The sequence below is a fragment of the Grus americana genome, chromosome 1, assembly GCF_028858705.1.
Source record: "Grus americana isolate bGruAme1 chromosome 1, bGruAme1.mat, whole genome shotgun sequence".
In the NCBI taxonomy this organism is placed as follows: Eukaryota; Metazoa; Chordata; class Aves; order Gruiformes; family Gruidae; genus Grus; species Grus americana.
In genome coordinates, this window is record NC_072852.1 from 218,343,077 (window position 1) to 218,357,040 (window position 13,964).

Below are 13,964 nucleotides of genomic sequence, written 5' to 3' on the forward strand. Positions count from 1 at the left end.
GTATTAATGCTTGTCTGTAAAAATGAACGAGCAAAGCAAACTTAACGCTATTTAATCTCTCATCTGCTTTGATTCTGAGGAAGACTTCCCATGAACTGCTGAGCTGTGTGTACCTGACTTGATATAAGACTGTTCTTTTCAAACAGTTACCTGAAAGAGAATGAGTTTCCACGCTGTTTGAAAGGAAAAGTTTGTTTTAAAGGCAAGATTTAAAAACGTAGGTGCTGTTACTATTTCTAAACTTTCTGGAGTAAGAGCATGCTGGTTTGCAGAAGTATATTTTAGGAATAGATCTGCTTCATGGATATAGTCTGAAGCTCCTGAACAAGGCTGGCAAACAAGCTTTGCTGTGTGGGATACTGAATCCTTTTCCAAACCTGCTGTTGCAGACATCTGGCACTTTAAACTTTGTGGGAGATCTGTTCTGTCCTTGAATGAAGGACAAGTGCCACACCAGTAAGTTCTGTATCTTTGGTTTTGATATCACTGGTTTATTTACATGGTTGGCTGAAGTGCGATAAATAAAAGCACTGTCTTGGATTCTGGAACCTGAAAACTGTATTACATTGACTGTGTAAACTGTAGGATACTACTTTTAGTGTAAGAAAAAAAAAAAAAAAAAGGAATTTAAGAAACAAGTGAAATAAAGGTTACAGTAATGCCATGTGGCTATTGAGCTGTCATGGGGAGTTGGGTTGACTGAATGTTTTCTTTTTCATGTTGGTAGACTTGCAAAGCTCACTGCAGCTGTCCTGCTGGCTAAAGATGTACCTGTATACTTCTTTTCCACATATGTCCCTACACCGTTCGTGGTGAGTCATCTTCTCTTTTATATTGTTGAACCGTGCAGTTAGGGGAGTGTTTGAAAGCTTACTAAAAATGTGAACTAGCAATTTTCTTCTCAAATTCTGTTATTTAAACAGAAAAATAGGGGCTGCTTGGTAAACTTAGCTCTTCAAGGAGGCTGTAACAGGAATGTCGCTGAATTATTCTGTGTGCAAAGAGTCAGTAGAATCGCATTTCACCCTGGGCTGCTATGCAAGGGCAGTAGTTATTGCAGTCCAGGCTTTGCTCTATTACTTACAGGTGAAGCATTCTGCTATTCTTTTATTCGGTTGTTAAACATCTGGGTGTCATAAGGGTCAAAGGTGATATATATGTGTATATATTCACACACATATAAATAGGGACTGTATGTTTTTGGACATAAGACTTAACACTGCTTAGAGTGGAAAAAATGAAGGATTACCTCCACTTTTAATGTCTCAAAAAATAGAGCTTTCTGTTCTACTCGCAGAAGCTTTTTCTTGCAGGGTTTTAAATCTTTGTTTTCTATTCCGCAAGCTTTCCTAGCATGCTGTGTGCGCTGTGGATCTTGTTTTGAGGGGAGGACTGAGAGGACTGGGTGCTCTTTAGCTGGAAATACCTGTACCTTGTTTTTCAGCAAGCCTTTTGGTGAATTCCTTTGTTCTATTTCAACCTGTTTTCTCTTTCTCCAATACCAGTGTAACCTGAGCATAGACTCCCTTTAGTTGGCTGGTTAACAATTGTGTTTATGTAATTGGTAAATAGAATAATGTTCTTATGCAACAGAATGGAACAAGCGTTCTCTCTGTTACTAGCTAAAGGAAACGGAATGATGAGTACTCATGTATATAGTTTTCAAATAACCTGGTGAAACATTGAGCCACTTCTGTAGCATTCTATTGCATAACCATCCTAATAATATAATGTTATTTGTGCCAGCTGCAGAGCTCTTGGGTAAATCACCATTTCTGGGTTTCCTTTGTAGCCCTATGCTGTTCAGCAGCTCAAAGCTGTGGCTGGTGTGATGATCACAGCATCCCACAACCGGAAGGAGGACAATGGATACAAGGTAAGGCTTGAACTTGAAGTTCATAGCATGTCACAGCCAGCTGCTTTCCGGTGTTACCTACATGCCTTTGACATTTGCCGCCTTCTGGAGCATACGTGTGTGTACGTTAGGAGGAGAAATGTTTTCCAGTAATCCATCCTTCTATAACCTGAATTACACACATTTCCTTCTGCGACTGGAACTTAAGACCACACTGCTTGTGTATCTTGAGTATTCCTTTCTACAGGAAATTCTTGAGTGTTTCCTTTCTAAACTTTATAAGAGTCTGAACTAAACTCAAAATTTTAACTGAACTTTGCATTCTGGAAGCTTAGTAACAGGTCAGTGAGTAAGGGCAATGCTAGGAAAACCAGTCTTACTCTGCACAGAGATAACTCTTGGAGGTGACTGTACTGCACTTTACAACTTGTTCCACAGAGGACAAGTACTTCACCAGCCTTTACTTTTGCTTAGCTATAGCAGTGAATAAGAAAATAAGTTGCATCTGTTTTCCAGGTGCTTCATTTATCAAGAAGCTATTATCTTTGTGTCTTCTGATACAAAGCATTTTACTGTTGTCAGGATATTGTTTTTTCTAGTCTTCCACAAGAGTTGTTTTATCTTTCGCTATATCCGCTGTGAATTCAGGAGCTTCTGAAGGTTTTGGACAATTTTAACCAAACTTGACAAACCCATTGTTTTGAAGATACTGAGTACCTGTGGGTTTCGTGAAAGCCAGCGGACAAGAAGAGAGACAGATTGGTCTGAGTAGAAAGTCTGCACTGTGAACTCAACCATGCCATTGGAACCAAACTGTGGGAAAACTGGCATCTAAATAGTTCTTTAACAAAGACTTTTTATCGTTCAGGGTTTGGTAGTGTTTCCAGCTGAAAGATTACAGTTGTTCAGTTATGGAAAAACATGTACCTTGGCACACTGCTTATCTGTTTTGCTTTGATTTCAAAACCAAGTTGTGCTTCTTTTTCAAAAAGAATGCCAGACTATGTAGAAGGTCATGTTTTTCTTCTGTTGCAGTTTGCACAACGCTCTCAAATGTAAGTGCCCAGTTTTGGTTTCTCACGTCCTGATGATTTCAGTTATAATAGTTGAATACCAGCTTTTTGGAAAATAGGTCATGTTGCTGAGTAGCTGTCATTACATAACTAAAATAATAAACTATATGATTGCAAATGATTTTTGAGACTCGAGCCAGTCTGATGCTAGCCTTTTCTGTGTGACTTCAAGAAGCAGGAAGTATGCAGAATCCTACAGCTAAAGTTAATAATCTTTGTAAATAAACTGTTTCTTGTTTTCCTTAAACTTATACCAGGTTTATTGGGAAAATGGAGCACAGATCACCTCTCCTCACGATAAGGAAATTATAAAATGTATAGAAGAGTGTGTTGAACCATGGAATGGCTCTTGGAATGAGAATCTGGTAGACACCAGTCCCCTTAGACAGGATCCTCTGAAGAAAATTTGTGACTGTTACATGGAAGATTTGAAAAAGATCTGTTATCATAGGTATTGTATAAAACAAAATGTACTTAAATTACATTTTTAAGTAAGCTCTGGGTTACATGTGAAAAACTGACTGTCAACAGATAGACTTCAATAATAAAGCATGTGATGCTGCCAGACATAAACATTTTTGATTTGAGTATCGGGACTAGGCTGTCTCCCAAAACTTTAATAGTTTTGGACCTGCCTGTAGTGATTTTTATCGTCACAAATCAGTGACTTGATTTCTGTCTTTATGGTTCATGGAAGCTGGGTGCTCCACTCTGCCACAGACATCACTTTCTGCCTGAGGCTCTGTGCTCTTTGTGGTGGGAATAATTTGTGGTCACCTCCCCATTCTGTCTCTCCCCATCCCTTCTCTGATGTGCCATTAAATTAGATGGTCACCATCATGAAGACTAAACCACACTTCTTGACAGTAAAGCAGCCTGCCTTTGGACACCAGGCTACATTAAAGCACCCTGATGTGAACCATTTTATGCAAATTAATGTGCTGAAAGAGTTCTGAATAAAATGCAGAAATTCTGAGTAAAGGTAAGGTATACATGCATGGAGTAGAGGTGAGAAGATTAAGTTTAAAGGTTAGATGGGGCAGAAGACAAGAATAAAAAGAGGAGGATGAATAATGTAGGTTGAGTAGAGCCAGAGTGAGATCTCTGAAGATCTCAAGTTTGATGCAGAAATTTACAGTTCATTCTTGGGAGACTTTCAGCTGCTTCAGGAGAAGGTAAATATCTCCTGCTCCAGGAGAAGAAGCTTTTTCTAGTGAAAGTCCAAATGCGCTCTTTTCACTTATTCCTTCTTTGAAATTAATGCAGAAATCAGCAGAACAGTATGAAATGTAATGGCATTTTCTTTTGCTTTTCTACATGAAAGTAGTCTTGTTAAATAACTAAAATCTCACTGAAATTCTTTTTTCCTTCTCAGGGAACTAAATGTGCAAACAAATTTGAAGTTCGTTCATACCTCGTTTCATGGAGTTGGACACGACTACGTGCAGTTGGCTTTCCAAGCATTTGGCTTTCAGCCCCCCATTCCAGTACCTGAACAGAAAGATCCAGATCCTGACTTCTCTACTGTCAAATGCCCAAATCCTGAAGAAGGAGAATCTGTGCTGGTATTTTTTGTTTCTACTTCATCAGATTTATGTGTTTCTATGGACTTTTCTCTGTTTGCATATGATGCTGAGGTGAAAAACAAGAAGGAGAACGGAGTACCTGGCTTTGAGCTGTGTTAATGCAGTGGGCAATCCATATGAAATTTTCTTTAACTGCATGTTATATATAATTAAGAAGTAAGACTGTGGATTTATTTGATTTCTGTGATTTTTATTTCCCCCCCACTCCCTCCCAGGAGTTGTCACTGAGGCTTGCAGAGAAAGAAAATGCTAAAGTAGTAGTGGCCACTGATCCAGATGCAGACAGACTAGCCGTGGCAGAACAGCAGGAGAAGTAAGTGATGGGACCTCTTATTTTATCTCTTTCTGCAGAAGTAGCGAAAATTGCGGAATGTCCCCAAATGGTAGACAGGCATGCACCTTCAACCTACTCTTTTCTGTTGTGACTTAGCTATTTGGGTATTGTTCTTGCTAGCTTCATCTTTTGGTATAGCTTAGCTGGAAATAATGTATTTTAAATACATAAAAATCGGTTAATAATTCAGAAAAGATTAAATACTTACCAATGTTACAGTAAATAGCCAAATAAAACTTAACTGAAAAGTTGAGTTGTTACTAAAGACAGTAAAATCTTGTTACTGTTTTTTCACTTCTATTAAGCAAACAAATTCTACCTTGGGACAGTTAGCCATTGTGGGCTTTTTTTGTTTTGTTTGTTTGGTTTTCCCTGGCTTCTTCATATTGAATAGAAATTATTTTTCTTCCACTAACAGGCCAAAATTCTGATCATTGTGTAAGTAACCGTCTATAATGCGCGGTTGCGCAGGCATTGCCTGGCTGCAATGTATAGACCGTATAGACCGCTATCCTTCTGTTTGATAAATTAAAGAGACCTGAGCTGTTTTAAAGCTGACAGTAAGGATACTTAATTGGTATCTTTGCTTGCTAACAGAATGCACTGGGCTTGTAAATCATTGAGACGTGATAAATGTGGAGTCCTGTTAGTACGGTGGCTTTGTATAGAGCAGCTTGTCGGTGGTGTGCTCAGATTCCTCTTGTTCCAATGACTGCAGAAAACATCTCCCCCTGAGTGGATGCTCCTGGGAAACTTGAAAGAGCTCTTCTATTTTCTGTCCTGTCTGCAGTGGCTGCTGGAAGGTGTTCACTGGCAATGAGCTAGCAGCTTTATTTGGGTGGTGGATGTTTTCTTGCTGGAAGGAAAACTGCTCCGAAGATGCTGATGTGAAGAATGTTTACATGTTAGCGACCACAGTCTCCTCGAAGATTTTGAGGGCAATTGCACTTAAAGAGGGATTTCACTTTGAAGTAAGTGTGGTTTTTTTTATAATGTCTTCTTGGCAGAGTAAAATCTGATTGCCATGTTCTCCATCTAGCCCCCGCCCTTATGACTTTCCAAAATGAAAAATAGACAGATGACTTCCAGTCTCTTGGCTGGGAGTTTTTAAGCCTGATTTCAGTATCTGCAGTGTTTCTCAACACACATTACAGTGAATGCAGACTGAGATCAACTTATGCAAAGCTGCAAGGAGGAGGCCATAACAGGTGATGCTAATGAAAACCTAAATTACATATAATGTCTTTGTCTTGGTTATTTTCCCAGAGATAACTTCTTCTGTGTGAGAGAATGAAAGTGTGTGCAGCTTTGTGTGTTTACTGCAAAAATGGAGTGCTTTTTGATGGATTTGTAGCAAACACTTCCAGGTTACACAATGTTCTTTCAGGTGCCCAGATCACTAGTAGGTTTTAGATTTGTTTTTACTTCAAATTGTGACAGACAAACTCATATGTTCAGATCTTTAATGTAGTTTCATGAAGGACTTGCTAAAAAAGAAAATGGGGGGTGCCCCCTGCAGACTGATGGTTATTGGTTTAGTTCCTGCGTTCCAATTAAGTACTTGCTCTGATTTCTGAGACTGTTGGATGTTGGCCATAAGAGGTGCAAGTGCTCTAAAGCTTAGCACAAACATGCAAAGATCCAAGTCTTGTTTAATATATGTCTTAATTAAATCCATGTGCAATAGGAAAAAATATTTTGCCAAACAATGAAGAATTAAAAACTGAAATTGAAAGCAACTCTGAAAACCATTTTGAGTTGACTGTCCAGATATGTTTAATCAGGTTGAATACCACTGCCTTGTCGGTAATTTCATTGTCTCACTAAATACTGGTTTTTGTTTTGTATCCCTTTCCAGAAAACATTTGATTAGAAAAACAAAAAACCCTAGGAATTTACAGAACCCCTTGGTCTCCTCTTTGTACCTTCCTTCAATCTAAGATGAACTGTTTCTAAGCTTTTGACTGCTTTTGCATGATTTGAAGACCACAAGCAATGCTCTTCCCTCCCATTGCCCAGAATTGCTGTTTATAGTTCTGTAACTTTTCCTTTTGAATAACTTTGTACTGCTGTCTCATCTGATAAGCACCACGGGAGATCTTATCTGATCTCAGAGAGAGCCACAGTCTCACAAGCATGCTTACTCCTTGATTTGATAACCATGTCCTTGTTGAATATTCACTAGTAAAATGCTATCCAGTGACTCTTTGCCTTAGATTCATAATCTAAACCGAAGATACGACTTGTCTAATGTTTGTCTTTACTGTCCCTGTTCTGTTTGTCAATTAATTAGATTTAAATTCAGGGAAATTATTTCAAGAAAATCAGAAAAATGTCCTTAAGCTTTAGTGTTTTGACTCTGCAGCAGTCTTTCCCATTGACCCCAAAATTCAGACTGCATCATCTTTCTTTCTTTCTTTCTTTGAGTCTGAAACATCCTGGAAGTGAAGGGAACAGTTGTTACACTTTCTTCTTTGACTTGAAACTAAATTGAAAATGTGTATTTAATGCACTCTCTTTTCTGTTTCAGGAAACACTCCCTGGTTTTAAATGGATTGGAAGTAGAGTAAAAGATCTCCAAGATAATGGAAAAGAAGTTCTCTTTGCATTCGAAGAATCTATTGGTATGTACGTTAAAATCACTTGAAAATGTTGAGAGCTGTGTGTGGGGAAAATGCAATTAAAAATAAGTGGTCTTAGTTATGAAACAGAAGAGTACTTTTGTTCTTGTAGTTACTAGTATTGGTGTTTTGCTCTCATCAAATCAACTTGCCAACCATCATAATAAATGATAATAAATGGATCTCTGATTCTGATACTGTGCTTGTGCAGGTTCCTGATAACAAAACTGTTCTGATACAGGTTGAAAGTCCTGAGATGCCAGAGCCAAACTACTGTTGTTTGTGACCTTTTAGCTGAGATGAAGCATCAAATCTGTTCTTACTCAGTTTAATATCCCACAGGTCCTCTCTGTGAGGGCTTATGTTAACGGCTACATGGAACTGGGAAGTTCTGGCACACTGGCAAGACTCTTTGCAGTATTGATGCACTTGCACAAAACAAGCAAATTTTTATAGTTAGCACTGTACTATGAGCAATCCACTCAGACTGACAACATCTGTTCTCTGGAATTAATTGATTATAGCATGTATCTTTCCAGCCCTAGAACCCCCAATTAAATTAGATTCCTTAGAAAAGGGGGAATGCATATGCAGTAGAAAACCAGCTTATGTATATTGGCCAATTTTCTTTTACAGGAAAAAGTTTAAAACTTCAAGTAAATCAGTGTAATAGTATGTCAGGTTTATTTTTCCACAATCAATTTTTTTATTTCTAGGCTTCATGTGTGGCACATCAGTGTTAGATAAAGATGGCGTAAGTGCAGCTGTGGTCATAGCTGAAATGGCAACCTATCTGGAGGGCAAGAACCTAACACTAGCACAGAAACTCATTGAGATATATGAAACGTAAGTTGCATTTTTCATTAGTAGGTTCTACTTAACTATTTTGGAGCTGGGAATAATCGAGTAAATATTTTTTAATGCATTCCTTACATGTTTTCTCATTGTAAGTTGTTTTTGTCTGGTGCTATGGTGGACTATGGTCTTCAGTACTACAGATCCCACTTGAATACTTTATCTCCCAAGGGACTACAGAGGCCCTTTTCTATCGTGTTCCTGCAATAAATTGTGAAAGAGTAGAATTTTTGCATATGGATCCACCAGGGCAAACTTTGCTCTGTTAATTTGAGTCATGCTATGTTACTCCTCTTATTTTCTGATGGGCAGCTACATCTTAGTTGTGGTCTGTGTGCCGGTCTTTAAACACTTAATATTTTCACTTAAACGTGGTCTAGGGATTGTTGGAAGATCACATGCTGTTCTGGCAGAGATCTGTAATAGAACAGAGATTAAAGCAATGGCCTGTGTTCAATAGCTATGGACACAATTCATGGCGATAAGATGAGGAACACTTTTAAGTTGGAATTAAAAGTCATACTGTGATAAGCCCAGCTCATCAGCAGAATTTCCTGTGCTTTAACGGGATTAGCAGCACAGTTACAGCGAATGTATATGCCATTCCTTTTCCTGCCGGCCCTGCAGAAAGACAGGCTGTGGCCATTAGAAACTTGGAACGAAGAAGCACAAATGATGGTCAGCATTTAACTATGGTACTCAAGAGTTTGCTCTGTCATATGCACACTTCTGCACAACTGGAGTGAAAAACTGTCAGTGATAGTGATAATGGAAGGATTCATCTTCCAGTCACACTTCATTTTTTTAAGGTGCAGAGAAGGGCCTCTGTAGAATGAGGAGCAGGTGGAATATAGTGAAGAACAACTTAAATTTCAACATGTGAACACAGTTGCTGCACCTAGTGATTGCTTGCTTTAGGTCTGATTTGGGATAGTAGTTTTAACTTGGATGAAATAATCAGTCACCTTCCTCAGAGGCTGTTGAAATAATCTGTTGTTGTGGCTGCTTGTGTGGCTACAGCAGACAATTTTTTGATAGTGTGAGAATGATACTGCATATTAATTTCCTGAGGGCTACCAAGGCTGCACTTAGCCAAATGGTTGGCTTTTATTTCTTTGGAACTGAAACCTTTGCTTGAATTTAAAAATAGCTTAAAATGATATGAGTAATGCGGTGAAATCTGCTTCAGTGTCCAAACATTTGCCTATAAATATGTTTCCACAGCTGTGAGAACTGCATTCTTTTTCTGTTACTGCTTTTCCAAACAGGCACTTTCTTTAGGTACCAGATGTGCAGAAAACTTCTGAATCTTGTAACTGAAAATGCTAATCTGCTTGTAGGTATGGATATCACATATCAAAGACTTCCTATTTCTTGTGCTATGATCCTCCTACTATCAAAAGGATATTTGAGAAGCTTCGGAACTTCGATGCCCCTCAGTCTTATCCAAAATTTTGTGGCATTTACAATATATTACATGTACGAGATATTACCACTGGCTATGATAGCAGCCAGCCAAATAAGAAATCGGTAAGTTAGAAAGTATTTTTGTAGTAGAGGTTCTGTTTTTGAAGAGATTGAAAGTTAAATACACAAAGAACCATGCAGAAAAGCTTACTGTATCAGCTAAGTTGGCAGTATAATTACCATCATCTATTAAGACTGCTTAACAACATTTACTGGGGAGAAAGCTGCTTAAATGTGAAATGGCTTGGCTATTGTGTTGACTATTTTGATATAACACCGAATGAACTTTATTAGTTGAAGTGAGCTCAATGCTCCTGCAACTCTTAAGCTGTCCAACGGGCTTCCAGATGTTGGAATTCCAATGGGAATAAGAAGCAGTCCTGTTGTCCTGAAATACTGGGTCTGATCTAGGCAATAGGCTTGTCAGGCTGAAATGCCTTGTTCCACTCGGTTATGTTGGCTGGTGGATATATACTGCAGGGGATTTCAGCATGGTTTAGTTTTGTATGTGCTGAATGTTGTATTTAAAAAAAACAACAAAACAACAAACCAAAACCAAACAAAACCCCCCACTTTTGTGTTAGTTGGGGTGTTCTGTAATAAAATATTGTTGTTTCTGTAGGTGCTGCCAGTGAGTAAAAGCAGCCAGATGATCACTTTTACATTTCAAAATGGTTGTGTTGCCACCCTTCGGACAAGTGGAACAGAACCAAAGATCAAGTACTACGCAGAGATGTGCGCGCTGCCCGAACAGAGGTCAGTAGCAGACCTCCATGCACACACTGCAAGATGCCTTTGGGCTGAAAGGTCAGTATGCAGGCATCGCTTCCCTGTCTGGTGGGGGATTCCTCTGCTGCCTCCCTGCAGACCTGAGCCTCAGCTGACTGTTCAGCCTGTTAAACTGTCAAAGTGATGCACTTTCCCCCTCATAAGGGATTACCTCTGCATAGTGGATAAGACAAAATTGAATTTTCAGCATCTGCTACAGTAGGAGACTTATTAACCCAATTCTTCATTCACTTATTAAAAAGGGATGAAGTTGTGCTGCTGCTGGCAAGTATTCTTAAACCAAAGTGGATTCCTGTTACACTTGGGAATCTGCTGTGCAGTTCTGGGCTACTGGAGAGTAATTAGAAATCTCTCCCCTTTAGACAGTCACCTGGATTGAGCTTCTTCCAGTATAAAGGGGAGGAAAAAATACAGGGTATCTTTACATCACTGAAATCAGTAGCACGAATGAGGAACCCAGGTTCTCAGTCTAGCTAATGGAGAGAAGCAGGCTCTTGAATGGGATTCCTAACCTAAACTGTGTGAGTACCCCTTGTTTTTTAGACCTGTGTCCCAACATTTCTGTGGAGCAGTGAATTGAAAATAAAAACAAAGGGGCCCCTGATTTGGTATTTATTTCTACATATTGGCAGGAATTCAGAGTGAGCATATTTTTATAACTGAATGTTTTGGTCAGGTTTAGGCAGTCAGTCGATAGTGAGTGGTAGATTGCCTTTCTTTTAAAACGCATTCATGAGGGGATACACAGACCCACGCCTAGACAGCTTTCCACAGTTCACAGAACCCCAGACTGGTTTGGGTGGGCAGGGACCTCCCAGCCCATCCAGTGCCACCCCTGCCATGGGCAGGGACACCCTCCACTAGCCCAGCTTGCCCAAAGCCCCATCCAACCTGGCCTTCAACACTGCCAGGGAGCCAGGGGCAGCCACAGCTTCTCTGGGCACCCTGTGCCAGGGCCTCAGCACCCTCACAGGGAAGAATTTCTGCCTCACATCCCATCTCCATCTCATCTCCATCTCCATCTCCCCTCCTGCAGCTTCAGGCCATTCCCCTTGGCCTGTCACTCCCTGCCCTTGTCACCAGCCCCTCTCCAGCTTTCCTGGAGCCCCTGTAGGGACTGGAAGGGGCTCTAAGGTCTCCCCGCAGCCTTCTCTTCTCCAGGCTGAACCACCCCAACTCTCTCAGCCTGAGGTCTCCACAGCAGAGGTGCTCCAGCCCTCGCATCATCTCCGTGGCCTCCTCTGGACTCGCTCCAACAGCTCCATGTCCTTCTTGTGCTGGGGACCCCCGAGCTGGACGCAGCACTGCAGGGGGGTCTCACCAGAGCGGAGCAGAGGGGCAGAATCCCCTCCCTTGACCTGCTGGTCACACTGCTGGACACGCAGCCCAGGACACGGGTGGCTTTCTGGGCTGCCAGCGCACATTGCTGGGTCATGTTGAGCTTCTCGTCCCCCCACACCCCCAAGTCCTTCTCCTCAGGGCTGCTCTCCATCCATTCTCTGCCCAGCCTGGAGTTGTGCTTGGGACTGGCCTGACCTACATACAGGACCTTGCCCTTGGCCTTGTTGAACTTCATGTGTTTTGCATGGGCCCACCTCTCCAGCCTGTCCAGGTCCCTCTGGATGGCATCCCTTCCCTCCAGCATGTTGACCCACCACACAGCTTGGTGTCATTGGAAAACTTGCTGAGGGTGCACTCGATCCCGCTGTCCATGTCCCTGACAAAGATGTTAAACAGCGCTGGTCTCCAACAGCGGGTGATTCTTCATTCTCCCAGTCCCTGCCTTTGCCTTCTGTGACCTGGGCTGGAGCCCTTACTGGTGAAGACCTGGAGGCAAAAAAAGTGGTTGAGTACCTCAGCCTTCTCCATATCCTGGGTTACCAGGTCTCCTGTTTCATTCCAGAGTGGGGCCACATTTTCCCTCGTCTTCCTTTTATCGCTGATGTACCTGTAGAAGCTTTTTTTGTTGCTTTTCTTGACGTTCCTGGCCAGATTTAATTCTATCAGGCCTTTAGTTCTCCCAACCTGATCCCCGGCTGCTCGGACAGTTTGTCTGTATTCCTCCCAGGCCACTCTGCCCTTGCGTCCACCCTCCGTAGGCTTCCTTTTTGTGGTTGAGTTTGCCCAGGAGCTCCTTGTTCCTCCATGCAGGCCTCTGGGTGTTTCTGCCTGACTTCCTCTTTGTTGGGATGCATCACTCCTGAGCTTGGAGGAGGTGACCCTTGAATACCAACCAGCTGTCTTGGGCCCCTCTTCCCTCCAGGGCTTTGTCCCATGGTATCTACCAAGCAGGTCCCTGGAGAGGCCATAGTCTGCTCTCCCGAAGCCCAGAGTAGTGAGCTTGCTGTGCACCCTCTTTGCTGCCCTGAGGATCTTCAACTCCACCATTTCATGGTCACTGCATCCAAGGCTGCCCTTGAGCTTCACATTCCCCACCAGCCCCCCCTTTTTGGTGAGACCAAGGTCCAGCATGGCAGCTCTCCTTGTTGGCTTCTCCATCACACTTGCAGAAGGAAGTTATCATCAATGCATTCCAGGAACCTCCTGGATTGCTTATGCCCTGCGGTCCCACCACATCTCCATGCTGCCAATGAGATCACACCCTGCAGGTGTGTGCACATCTCCAACTCCTCTTGTTTGTTCCCCATGCTGTGTGTTTGATTAGAGGTGTTTCAGATGGGCCCCAACAAAGTTGACGTACCGACTGGAATTCCTCTGTGCTGCACACCACGTGCTTTTCTGCTGACCTGTGATACTTCTCCTGCCTCTGGGCATCTCTTGCTGGTAGTGGCATCAAACTGATAGGAGTGGGATGGATTGAGGTTCCCCTCCTCTGACAACTTTAGTTTAAAGTTTGCTGAAGTATTCTTTAAAACATGGTTTATTGCTACCTGAAGTGTACAACGCAAGTACAGCCCATCTTGTGAGCTATGTTTTTAAGTTGCTTTGAATTGAGCATGGAGTCACAGCAGGTCAGAGAAGTGGTAGGAGTTCTACACCCCAGTTTTTGGGATGGCAGCTCTTGCCAGAAACTTGTAATTACTTGGTCAGAGAGCTTTCTGATTGTCTGGTATATGAAAGCACTTCTTTGTTACGCGGGTATGGAAATTCTCACTTCAGTTGGAACATGAACCTGGGAGTGGGAAGGTACCATTTGGTGTAAATGCTGAAGAAAAGGTAAGATACAGTTGAGGCAAAAAGCTGCACCTACAAGAAAGAAATAAAGGCTAGAAGTATGCTCTTAGCCTAATCTTAACACAAGTGAAGGGCCGATGAGAAAGAGCAGTGGGGAGAGAAACAAAGTACCTGAGATGCTTTGCATCATTTGGGCTTCTGCTGCTGTTCATTCTGGTAAGTCAGAAAAATACATCGACCTTTCATTTT

The 13,964-nt window shown here is 41.7% G+C and overlaps 1 protein-coding gene across 2 annotated transcripts in view; it reads left to right on the forward strand.

The window, feature by feature from the left end:
* Positions 1-13,964, forward strand: part of PGM2L1 (phosphoglucomutase 2 like 1) — a 53,315-nt gene that overhangs the window by 33,885 nt on the left and 5,466 nt on the right. The window contains exons 6-15 of one of the 2 annotated variants that reach the window (XM_054836534.1): positions 728-812; positions 1,793-1,876; positions 3,186-3,379; positions 4,304-4,493; positions 4,730-4,827; positions 5,639-5,819; positions 7,379-7,472; positions 8,186-8,315; positions 9,665-9,854; positions 10,414-10,598. In XM_054836534.1, the coding sequence (XP_054692509.1) occupies positions 728-812; positions 1,793-1,876; positions 3,186-3,379; positions 4,304-4,493; positions 4,730-4,827; positions 5,639-5,819; positions 7,379-7,472; positions 8,186-8,315; positions 9,665-9,854; positions 10,414-10,598 (1,431 nt within the window). The remainder of the gene's footprint in view (positions 1-727; positions 813-1,792; positions 1,877-3,185; positions 3,380-4,303; positions 4,494-4,729; positions 4,828-5,638; positions 5,820-7,378; positions 7,473-8,185; positions 8,316-9,664; positions 9,855-10,413; positions 10,599-13,964) is intronic. The other variant, XM_054836543.1, reaches the window with a different exon arrangement.